General features: G+C 50.6%; 1 protein-coding gene across 1 annotated transcript; it reads right to left on the reverse strand.

Moving 5' to 3' along the window:
- Positions 1-6151: 6151 nt before the first annotated feature.
- Positions 6152-12292, reverse strand: NOL12 (nucleolar protein 12). The gene is made up of 6 exons (XM_062569193.1): positions 12210-12292; positions 11953-12058; positions 11726-11774; positions 11069-11211; positions 9843-9946; positions 6152-9154 (listed from the first exon to the last, which is right to left on the reverse strand). Exons 1-6 carry the CDS (start codon positions 12290-12292, stop codon positions 8983-8985), a joined length of 657 nt encoding a protein of 218 aa, XP_062425177.1. The 3' UTR covers positions 6152-8982.
- Positions 12293-12300: the final 8 nt, after the last annotated feature.

Raw genomic sequence — 12300 nt, forward strand, 5'->3', positions numbered from 1 at the left:
CCCCCACTGCAGGGGCGCCCACTAGGCTTCCAAGGTGAGGAGCTGGCAAAGGAAGCGAGGCGCCCACTGGCACGCGGTGGGTCACTGCGGGCAGGTGAGGTGCTGCGGCTAGCACGTGGTGTGGAGGAAGCCCAGGGAGGGTCAGATTTCTGATGATCCAAGGAGAAAGAGCTGTTCTCCATGCGATGCTTTGTCCAGCTCTCCTCAGGCTTCTGGCTCATGGGACCATGCTCTGGAATGGAGAAAAAGCTGTTACCATGGGAGGCAAGAGTGACACAGGAGAAAGCCACTGCATCCACTGCAATGCAGGTCTTTAGAAAAGAGCTAGAAACAATCTTCAAGGGCACAGACAAAACCCAGACTCTCTGCAGGTGGGCTGGGAGCACTGAGACATGGCATTGTGAACCTAGGGCACACCAAGCCATGCAGAGAGAGAACACCCGGGAAACCCACATTTTGAGATCGACACACAAGAGATGTAGTCTCATGGACTCTGGACTTTATCCTTTTGCATGGTTCCCAAAGCGGTTTCTAAGTCCTCTGGGACCAGAATTAGGCACTAGATGAAGAGATGCTGAGAGGGCTCAGGCCTCTTCAATTTAAATAAAGTTTTGTTGTGAAATTCAGAGACTCCCATAAAGGTCCCCATGTGAAAAGCAAGCCAGAACTAGGATCGAGCAGGGGAGCAAACCAAATGTACCTGCTTTCAGAGGGCAGATTTCTTTCCTAAAGCTCTGGGACTCTGTTCTTGCCCAGGGTGCAGAAGGAACCGGCTGACCCCACCTGGCTCTGTCTGCTTGCAGGGCTCGCATCCGCACCTCTTCCTTGTGGCCTGTGTAGTTCATCTTGTCTCGCTTGCCTGATTCCAAAACGCTGCCCCACAGCCTGGTCATTTCCCGGTCCTGAAAGACAAGATAGGGCAGCTCTCTGCAACGAGGACACAAAGTTGCCACTGGAAGCCTTTGCGGGCTAGATTGAGCCAGAAGCACAGGTGAGGAGTTACAGCCCATTCAGTCCAAAGGTGCTGGTGAAAAGGGACCTGGAGAGGAGCAGGGGGAGCATAAGGTGATCCCAGCCTGACATCAGCTGGCATGCCAAGGAATAACATAGGAAACCCTGCGTGGAGGAACCTATGAGTAAATCTGTGCTAAGTGGAGAGCCTGCTTTGTTGGGACTAAAGGCCTCCAATGATCCCCTCCTTGCATCTCAGGAGTTTCTTAAAGCACCCAGCAGAAGTGGTACTGAAAAACTGGAGCAAGCGAGTAGGAGAAAATGAAATAGCCCAAACCAAGAGAGACTCTTGCTACTTCCCATCTTACCCTCGTCAGTGTAGAGTTGGTGTCGGCACAGGTCCTGAGGTCGGGGCTGGGCTCAGTGCCGTTTTCTCTGTGCTCATCCTCCACTCTGGGGCTGAGCAGGGGATATACCCAGCTCTCGTCCCAGCTGTGGAGCAGGGAAACAGGAGAGTCCATGGTCAGCACAGGCCTGGGGGGCTCAGGGACAGGCAGCAGCATCACTGCCAGCTTGAGACACAAAATCTGTCATTCTGCAGAAGAGGCACCATGTGGTAGAGCCTGTTCTGCCCTTCCCCCCCACAACGGTCTCTAGAGGCAATGATGAAAACCAAAACTCCCTCTCTGTTGTCTGTAATTCCTCCTGGGATGACCAAGTGGAATCCGTTAGAGGGCACCGCAGCAGTGGCTTGCTCAGCCCTCGATCGCAGGCCATCTCATGCAGAGCGTCACTGGAAACGCATTTGCTCCCCCTCGCTGCCGTGGCCTGGCTTCCCTCACCCCCTGCTCCCATATTTGTTGCTGCTCTGGGCTATACTCACTGCTCGGTCCCATCCGCGGGACCCACGCTCACGTATACCTCGCACTGGGGTGCTATGATGCAGAGGGTGTCCCAGGGCCCGCCTGGGTCCGTACCACCGCCAGCCTCACATCCCCAGGCCTCCACAGCATGCTCCTGCAGGGAAGAGGAGGGGATGCAGTGATGCCACCACTGTGTCAAGGATAAGGAGGAAGGCTGCCTTTGAGAAACTCCCTCTACCTCCTCCGAGAGCACCCTCAGCACTGGGGCTCTAGCTGCCTCTCCCAGGCCATTTCTCCTCACTGCTGAGATCTTTCTCCTACTTCGGGAGGCCAGGAGGGCCTGGTGAGGTCCTGTTTGACGATGAACATCTCTCCTGCTGCAGCCACTATGGAGAAAGAGCATGTGGAAAAGGGCTTGAGGGAGGCCTCCTGCATGTTTCCCCATGCTAGCTTTGGCGCTGCTCACAGCCGCTTTCCTGCACCGCCTGGGCAGCCTGCGGAGAGGGAGACAGAGCAGGCTGGGAAGAGGGGAGGGTGATTTTTGCAGAGAAGGTTGTGGCCCCAGCCCTCTCTGCTGAGCCTTGTGAGTGTGCTGGCGTTGGGGCTTAGCTGCTCCTCCCCAGCCCCGTTACCTTCATGGCTCACAAGTAAGGAGGGGGGAAGGCTCCTCGGAGCTGGCCGTCCACACTGCTTTCCCTCCAGTGTCTCACCCATGCTGGGATTCGCTCAGAGGAGACAGCTCTGAGCAGATCATAGGCAAAGGGCTGAGGTAACTTGAGAGGACCCGGGGCCAGGGGAAGAGAGGGAAGAGGGCGAGAAAGAGAGAGGGAAGCTCATTACTATTTCATAATCCCAGGCCAGTTGCTCCTGGAGGATACTGAACAACACGAAACCCTCCACGAACATGAAACCGGCTGATGTTGGGCTGGAGGCAGCTCGCTGCAGCCTCCATCTCTGACCCCAGCCTGAGAAATGGTATTGGGGTGAGGTATCCACAGCCCAAATTCCCACACAATTTCTCCCCCTCCTGCCTGCCTTCCCCTGTGGGGACACCTCATTGCAGCTACTGAGGCATCAGCCAGGGGCCTAGGGACACCTGCCAGGACAGAACTTTAGGGGAGAGGGGCTGTGAATGGCAGCAGGTGGATTCAGCAAGGATTAAATCCAGACTGAGGTGAGACTGAGGTCTGGATCTGCTCTGCTGATCCTCCCTTCCCTCCTTATCACTATTTATCCACTTGTGTTGGCATCTAGAATAATCCTACTTTCTGTTTCAGGATGTATTGAGCTCCTCATGCGCCATGTCCAGCCCTTTCCTGCTAAAGCAGCTCCGGGCTCTGGTTTGGGCTTGACACCAGCCAGTGGGCACAGTTAAATGATGGATTCCCCCTGCCTGAGAAGGCTCTGGCTCTGCTCAGCCTTTCCCCAAAGACATCTAGAAAACCTGGCTGAGCCTTTGTGTTGGAGATTTCCATATCTACAAAGGCACCTGGAGTCCCAACCCCAAACAAAGGGGCCCTTAATGAAGTATTCATAGCCTCCAGGTGGGATGGTGGAGCTCACCTGGCTATCACGCTGGTGAGCCCCCGCCACTTGGAAGCAATGCTGGCACAGGCTCTTTGCAAACGTGTTGGCTTCAAAGCTCTCACAGGGCACATCGTCTAACAAACCCGACATAGTCCATTGCAGGGACAAAGATGCTTTGGCTGATGTGCTACAGGCAGGGAGCAGCCAGAAGGAAAAGAAGTAAGGAACAGAAGCAGAAAACCAGAGCTTTCAATCCCCTGACCTCAAGCTCTTTCAGAAGCAGAAACGTTATTCCCAGACTGAAATTTGCTGCTCTTAGCTGGCAATGACGGAATCAAAGGGTATCAAGATTCAAGGTCATTGGTGTGACCCATATAATATGTTTTAGAACGAGATGCTGCAATCCATGCTTAAATGTCTACTGGCACATCCCAATTTGGAAGTGCCTGAGAACTGAGAGAATGATGTTCACATCCTGATATTCTACTTGAAGGAAGTTTCCTTACCTCAAGCTCAGTTAGAAGGCATAAAAAGGAAACTTTTCTTCGTGACTACGTTACTTGTAAAGGGATATCTACAGTCAACTTAGGAAATTTAGAAATCCACTGAGACTTTTCCTAAGGTTGTTGATCCCATTAAAATATCTGAGACATGGGAAAGCTGCTGGCAACAGTGCAAAGTACAAGCATTGCTAACACAAGAGCTGGGCTCTGCCCTTAAGTCCTGACTTTCCCTAGAGCATCCTGCCCATCATCACCTTCCCTGCCCTGCTGCACCAAAGCTGTGTGTCAAAAGAAGCCAGTCCATCACCTATGTGAACATGCCACCACTCCTCTAAACACGGACACCTGAGTCACAACAGCTGACTGAGATTATGGCAGCTCCCTGAAATACTCAGTGATAATTCTCAGCGCCAAATCCAAGCTATAATTTTTTTTAGGGCACCTGTATTGCAATATTGCAACTTGCTCCAATGCCAGCCTTGCAGCCTCCCTCCTTGCACTGGGCCATGAGTTCTTAGCTCAGTTGCCACGTCAAAACCTGGACATGAGTGTGGCACTCGCCTGCCGGGGAACACGGTAAAAAAAACCCCAACATCACTTTCCACAGACTGTCACCTGTGTCAAAAGCCAAAGGCACCCACCATCTGACAGGCAAAGCGCTGCTCCCCAGATCCCACAAGATGTTCAGGGGTCCTCTGCCGGGAAGGCGCTCCATTGGGCCTCCAGCAGGCAGGAAGCCATGCTCAGTGCACCCAGTACCTCCCAGTGCCCCCAGTCCCCTCAGTACCTGCACTTCCCAGCAGCTCCTAGCACCTCGCCGCCCGCAGAGCTCCCTGGTGAATCAACCTGGCCGTGGGAAACGCGGGGCGCGAGGCCACGCCTCCGAAGCCCTCATTGGCTGTCGCCGAGCAGTGATTTGAATATCGCCTTCTGAGTGGCTGGCGGCTGCGCCATGTGTGGCAGCCCCCCCGCGTCAATGGCAGCGGGAGGGCGGGCGATCGACCGGGAGCAGCCCCGGCCCGGCCAGCCCCGAGGCGGGCGGGCGGCCGGTCCTGGGGAGGAGGCACCGGGCTGCAGCTCCTCCGCCCGCCCCGGCCCCTTCGGCTGGACCCCCTCCAAACGATGACAGCCCCAGGCCGCTCCTGCGGCCACCGTGCCCACGCCTCCGCTCCGTCGCACTAATGTCACGGCTCCTCAAAACGCCCCCCGGAGGCATGCGTCTAACCCGGGCTTCATCCTGCTGAGCACAAGCCATGCTCGAACCTCAGCAGTCCTGGGGAAAGTTTCTTAATAGCGATCCTCAATCGCTCCTGCTACAGTTCAGTTTACTACTCTTTCTGGTTCTGGTGCATGTTAAAAAAGGCTGTGTTTTACCAAGTGAAGGCAGTTCACAATCCAGGGCAGTTCACAGCCCTGTCTCTCCAAAACTACTCCTGTTATTCTATTAGTCTCCAACAGCTCTTGTAACTCTCCCATTAACTTTTTTTCTGCAGGTCCTACCTGAAATGCAAAGCTGGAAACAGTAGCAGGACCGTACTGGGTACACCCTTGAGCCAGACATGCAATTGCAGGGGTGCTAGCAGCAACAAACAGTGCAATGGTTACTGCATAGCTCATACGTTTGCTGCTACTGTATCTAGTTTGCACTGTGCTCCTATTTTTCCACAACTGTCTGACCCTCTTGGCTTCCAGTCAGGTTCTGATCCTCTGTAATCCCAATTATATTTTTGTGTGCGCATGTGAGCAGAACTGCAGTCTAGCCAGCAAAATCCATCAAGCATGGAAACCTGAATGTAGCAGCCCATGTCAAAGCCTCCCTGCTGCGTGTCTCTGTGCAAGTCCTCAGGCACGAGCACAAATAAAACGTAGGTGCCCATGGTGGCCTATCTGCAGAGCCAAGCACGAAGCTGACTGTGTGCACAGGCTGAGGAAGGGGGAACACACACGCAGGTATGGAGCTACTGGTCACTGCTTTTCCTTTTCAGAGGAGAGGCTGCACTGGTATGCTGATTTTTGTAGGTATGTTGTATCTGGAAGCATATTCTTCCTGAGCAGCTGGAACTTGTTTGCGAGCAGCTGGGAGAAAACCAACAACAAAGCTCAAATCAGTCTTGAAAACAAGGGGAGGGGCAACAGATCAGAACAAGAATTTTAAGCCACAGCCTGGCACGAACTGTGACGCATCCAGCAAATACTTAATGTACTAACTTGCACATGGAAACTTATCCTTGATCCAACATATTCTGGAGGAGTCCCATTCCAAACCCTGTGCATAACAATGCTAGCCTGATGTGTTTGACTCAGTAATTTATGTTACAAAATAAAGCTTTAATCAATCAAATGGAGAAATCGATAACAGGGTGAGCAATACTGATTGTTAGCTCCAAATAGCATTTAACAGTTCCAATTTCAGTTTTTCCGTATGCCTTTTTTTCCTCCCTCCTCCCACTCTCTCCTCTCTTCTTAAACGTGACAAACACAACTTCCAGCAGAGACTAGGAGTTTTAAGAGTATGGAAGAGAGCCTTTTGGAGATTTTAAGTGACACTTGAGAAAGACTCAGAAGCTATTAGGGCCAGGGAAAAGTAAATTAGAAGAGTGATTCTTCTAAATCAATTGGCAGCAAAATAACAAATGTCAACACTGAAGTGCTGTTGAGGTCAGCCTTAACATCCCTTCAAGATTATAATGAGGTAAATCAGTGCAGTCTCCAACTACCATTTCAGGCCTTCTACAGGCTCAGGAAGGCACCCAACTCCAAGTTCACACTCCACCTTTCAGCAGATTTTACAGTTGTGAAAAATACACGAATTATGATCTTCCTTGAAAATGGTCATTCCAGTTCTACAGCAAACTCCTGGGGCAAGAGTAAATGTAAGTCACAGTCTCCTACTGTCACTCCCTAAGGCACAATGTCTGGGGAAGAAAGAAAAGTTGCTGTATATCCTAGTGGTGAACTGACCCCAAAATGTCCCATCTTCATTACTACTCATTCCCCCAGACCTGCCTCTGCAGTTTCTTTATATTGTCCATTAAAACTAACAACATAGTCTTCTCCAAGTGAGCATGTGCACACACTGTCCTCCAGCTTTGAGCCAGAGTCCCCTTTGCATTGTGTATTACTCCAAAATTGTGTATTGTGTATTACTCTTTCTCTCCCTCTAAAACCCAACAACCTGAGAATAGCCCTATAGCACATAATTTCCAAATCAGGATGAGACATGCTTTGCATTCTGTGTATATGGCATCTCCTGGACATGCACCTAGGATGAGATTCAATTCTGGTATGAGACACTTTCAGCTTTGCCCTTAAGTTGTGTTACTGCAACTTTGAAGGGCTCTAAGAGAAGCCAGGAAAACTGGTAAGGTAGCACATTAAACCCTGTTAGCCTCCTGGAGTGGGCACTCTTATAGACAGGGCAGGAGAAACCATTGCACCTACTTTGGAGGTAAGGAAACCACACATACTGCACACCCATGATGTGACCAAGGCTGTTCTGGATTAGTGACTGAGTGTGCCAAGTCTCAGACCAGGCTGGGATGTGTGGAGTCCAAGTACCTGGGCACCACATGGGGTAACAGGATCTCCTTCCCTGCCATTTACTTTTTTTCCTGATGATGAAGTAAGGCCAGAAAATACCCCAGTGCCTCATTCCTTACTGCAAATACTTGTGCACCATATAGCTCCCTCCAGAGGAAGATGCTCTACTATAAACTGCGTAGCTGCTGAACCAGGATTGAGATCATACCTCCCCTCCCAAAACACAGAGAGGAAAGGGCACGTCAGGCTGATGCCATTACACACCATTTGCTTTAGAGGCTGCTGGTCATCATCACTGTTCCAAAGTTCCTCCATGAAGCCTCAGGCACTGGTTGCTCTCCCTCACAGTTTCAGGCATGGGGAAATCTACTCACTTGCTCAGTGCCAGGCTTCCAAATTTCTGGTGTGCAATTTCCCTTTGTCATTTTCTTCCGCAGTTTACATGCGGCAAGTGAGGAGGCCAAGTCCAGGGAAGATGGCTGAGTGAAGAGCTGACATGCATAATGGACACCATTTCTGACAGATACTCCAGAGAACAGATCAGCGTGCTGCCTAGGCTCCGTCTCCTAGCTTCCTTAGAGAATTCACTCCCAGTTTTGCCACTGGCATTCCTCAGCTCCAGCTATGCAAGCAGTTCTTTCCTGCTGGAAGCATTCATGCTAAAACACAAGTACTGAGGTTCCAAGAAGAAAGGCAACTGCTCACCACTGCAATAGCCCAGAGGTGAAAGGCAGCCTCTGGCATTCCCATCATGGAGAGGGCCACACATGTATAGCAAGGGCATCAAAGCATTTTATACTCCAAGCTACTGGAATTAAGATCAGCTCACTCAGCAGACAAAGAAATGAGCCATTCCTGCTCTGGCTAGTTCTGTATACCACAGAAATAGCTCCTAGTTTTTTTTCTTTCCTGAGCACCAGTGGATTTCAAGATCCTTTAAGCAACAGGAATGATCTCCCCTCTTCCTCACTGATACTGGCATTAGCACTGTTGCTGTTCCACTCCAGATAAATCACATTTTCCCCCCCTCTTTGCAAAAAGACTATATAAAAATTTACTCAAAGTCAGCAAATCTCACCTGGGATAAAAAAAAATGCAAGCACCTGTTGTGGCCCCGGAAAAGAAGTGAGACAAGATGAAACCATGCCTCCATGAAACACCAAGGCACTGTGTACAAGTGGAAGCAGAACTCTTCCTAGCCCCATAACTCTCTCTAATGATTTGTCTGTTGCACTCAACCCTAGATCCTCTCCTTTAATAAAGCCAAGTCAGCTCTCTAATGGAAGGTCCAGGGACAGGAGGGTTTTATGCTAAATAGAGAATCTTACTGAGTCCTGTTGAGGGTCAGGCTATGAAGTTCTGACAGTTTCCACAGCATCCAAACTCTTAGTTGTAGATCACTGCAGAAACAAATGGGAAAAGTGTCCAGTGACTCTGGCCAGTGCTCAGACAAGGAGGTGAGAGGACAGCTAAGCTGGACTCATCGCTGTCAGAAAGTCAAGTAAACAAGGCCTTTGCTCATGACAAATGGGCTGCAAGGAGCTGTAGACCAGATGCAGAAGCTGTCCCAACTGCTGGTCCAAGCACCAGTTGTTCCCCTAATCTTGGTCACGTCCTGTTCTGCCAGTCAGTCTCCGGCGCTGAGTCTTAGTGGTTCGCCCTGTACTGGCTTTCTGGATTTTCTTGCGTGGGCCTTGCCCACGTTTGAGTCGCTTTCCTCTTGTCTTTTTCTGGCTGTGCATGTGCAGTGAGGCAGTGAGTGATGATATCCTGTGCAGGACAAAAAGAAAGAAATGCCTAAGGACCAAAATCTGCAGGAGCAAGGTGACACTACAACAATAGCAGGACAGCCCTGTATGGCCCAGCAGAAACGGACGCTAGCATCTGCAAATCCCTGGAGAACCCCACTGTGTTGGGCATCATACTAATGAGACAAAAAGCTTAAGTCTACATTACGCAGCAACAACCAGAATGCACTCTTTGAGCAATGGGCAGTCCAGCCCCCATAGAGTTAAATAATTCTCTGTACCACCAAAGCAGCTGTAAACCCTGCATGCTGAAAAATGTAGGGAATGCAAGAGCTTTAAGCTTTAGTGTCTTTTTATCTACATCCCAGGGAAACACTGTACCCTGCAATATCCATCAAGCAGAAGGACTAAGTTCATAGTTCAGTGCAAAGCCTCCCCTGCATTGCAGCAGCATCTTTCTGCTGCTGACACCAGGGATCAATAAAATAGGAAGCCTTGCAGCTAGCTGGGACTCCAAGCTGGGAATAACGCATCTCAGCCAGGCTCCCACTCTGCAAGTGCCCTCTGCTGGCTCTTATCCACAGGCAACTAGACAGTACAGCATCCTCTCCCCGTCCCCACATGGCTACTCTGGGAACATAGGCTGGGCAAGATGCTTCCGAACACCTCACAAAGCCTGGCAGCAAAGTGTTGAACAAATTCATACATACTTTTCAGACAGGAAGGGATTTCTGGACTTTTTGGGAACTGCTCTTGTGGGCTTGTTCACCACCTCTTCCCCCTTCTTTTCTTCTGATCCGATACTTTTTCCTGTCTTAAAAAGGAGCATTAAAAAAATAGACACATTAAAACAGGCAGTACCTGGTTAATTGAGTCTTTCTGCTGCCTTCCTGGTTTCATCCTACTTTGTGAAACATCTAGTTACAGACTAAATTCTAGAAATCTTCCATATCTCTTGCTGTCCAAGTTTCATGGTTTCTTTCTGCAGCCCTTCAAACAGGGGACAGCCAGGAAAGAATATAACTCTAAGATCCAACTCTTCAGCAGAATCTTAGTGGCTATGCAGTTCAAGTCTAAACTATGAAGTGAAGATGTTATTTTCATTCTGTAATTACTACCATGACCTCATTAAGTAGATATTAAATTTTTAAGGGCATCTTCTAATCTCAAAAGGTTAGCTGTCCAGCATGGAAGTTATCCAAAGAGCTCAAATCCAGCCACGATTTATAAAGATCAAAAGAATTTAAGTCAAATAGTGCCTGAAAACCTCTGCCAAACTAATATGAGAGCTCAGTTAAATTCTGTTCTGAAATGGGAGGTACCATAACCAGAATTGAATGGTTTCCTTATTTGTGGTTCAAGCAGAGGAACACATACAGAGAAATTCCTCTTAACCCTAGCATCAATTTTTCCTGGACAGCACACGGGCAAGGGGTTAAAGCCAGTCCACGCAGTGAAGCCTATACTCTTGCTGCTTGTGTTGCACTTACTTTGAAAATACCATGTTCTCCTCATTCTGCTCTGTTGCATCTTTCACTAACATAACATCAAAGGGAAATAGCAAAGGATTTCAGAGAGGTTTGGAACAAGCCTTTCCGGCAGAGTATTTTCTCCTGTTTAGAGGATCAATCATATCATCACAGAATGGTAAGGTTGGAAGGGACCTCTAGAGATCATCTAGTCCAACCCTCAGCACAGCCCATACGGGGATTGAACCTGCGACCTTGGCATTAGCAGCACCATGCTCTAACCAGCTGAGCTAAACCCACCCCTCTATCCAACATACATTGGAGAGGAACACAAAAAATTGTGCTTTTCAATTGTGCTCCCAACCAGCCGTAAATCTATTGACATAATCAAGGAGCATCAGCCCTACCTAGCCAGCCCCAAGAATGGTCAAAGCTGATAAAACTAGAGAGGCAGTAAGAGGCTGTACCTCAGGGGTGATCAGTCCCAGCTGGCGTGCACCCGAAAGATCCAAGTCACTGATGGTGGTCACTGTTACAATGTGGTTTGGGTGGTCAATGTTCACAGACTCCGTCCGTGACGTCACCAAGTGGTCCAGTTCATCAACCTCATCTGGGGAAGAAAATTATATATATTATATATATAAAACATCCCACACTACAAAGCACACAGCTTTTCACAAGCTAGGCTTACACTCATTCCTACGTTGCCACGTTGAAGGAAAGAGACCCAGTCTTTGCATGTAAGGTTAAAGAGTGGAAAAGCTGAAACACTGGCATTGCAAGCATGGGAGGCAAAAGCCTTCCCCAATAAAAAATAATCCCGTAACAGTCTGGAGACGTCATCCCATTTGTTCCCTTCTCTGCAACAGGCTCAATTCTCCTTCTGGCTAGGGACCAGGGGCTGAGAGGTTCACCATTCAGCTCACTACACTGATTGCTACACTGATGAAGGAGTGAACCCTGTCGGGCCACGCGAGTGCCTCTGCACCACCTCCAACCCCCCAGACATGGTCTTTGTGTGTCAGACCATGAGATTCCCAGCCTGTTTGGCACCTCTCCCATTTCTCACAAACTCTGAACTCCTCTCGCACTCATCCAGCTGTGATGGGACAAGAAACACATACCAAGCGCCTCTTCTCTCTCGCTCAGCATCTTCAGGTACTCCTTGTGCCTCTGAAGGATGGAAATGTGTCACTGCAGCACCTGTGCCGTACCGGCTGCCGACCGCATCCCCACTCCTCCACCCAGGACGACCCTTTCCCCGCACAAGCCCCAACCCGCCCCACGGCTTCGCCCCTCTCGGCCCTTCCGCAGCCCCGCGTCGGCCGCGGGGCCACGGCGGGGTATTTACCTCCTCCTTCATCTTCTTCTGCTCTTCCTTCAGCTTGCGCCTGATCTCCTCCAGGGCCACCTTCCGCCGCTCCACCTTCCGCTTGTGGAAGCCGGTCAGGTACTCCCTGGAAACAGAGGAGCCCCCCACGGAGCTTTCAGCACCTCTCGCGGGGAGCGGGGTTCACCCCACGGGAACCCCTCAGGCCTCCCGGTGGGGCCCAGCCCCGGCGCACCCGGGCCGCCGCCCGTTGCCGGGGCCCGCCTGCCCGGCCTCACCTCCGCCGCTCCTCATCGAAAGTCACCACCAGCCGCGCCGCCGCCGCGCCGCTCGCCCCCTGCTTCTTCTTCCTGCGGCCCATCGCGACTC

The sequence above is a fragment of the Rhea pennata genome, chromosome 1, assembly GCF_028389875.1.
Source record: "Rhea pennata isolate bPtePen1 chromosome 1, bPtePen1.pri, whole genome shotgun sequence".
Lineage (NCBI taxonomy): Eukaryota > Metazoa > Chordata > Aves > Rheiformes > Rheidae > Rhea > Rhea pennata.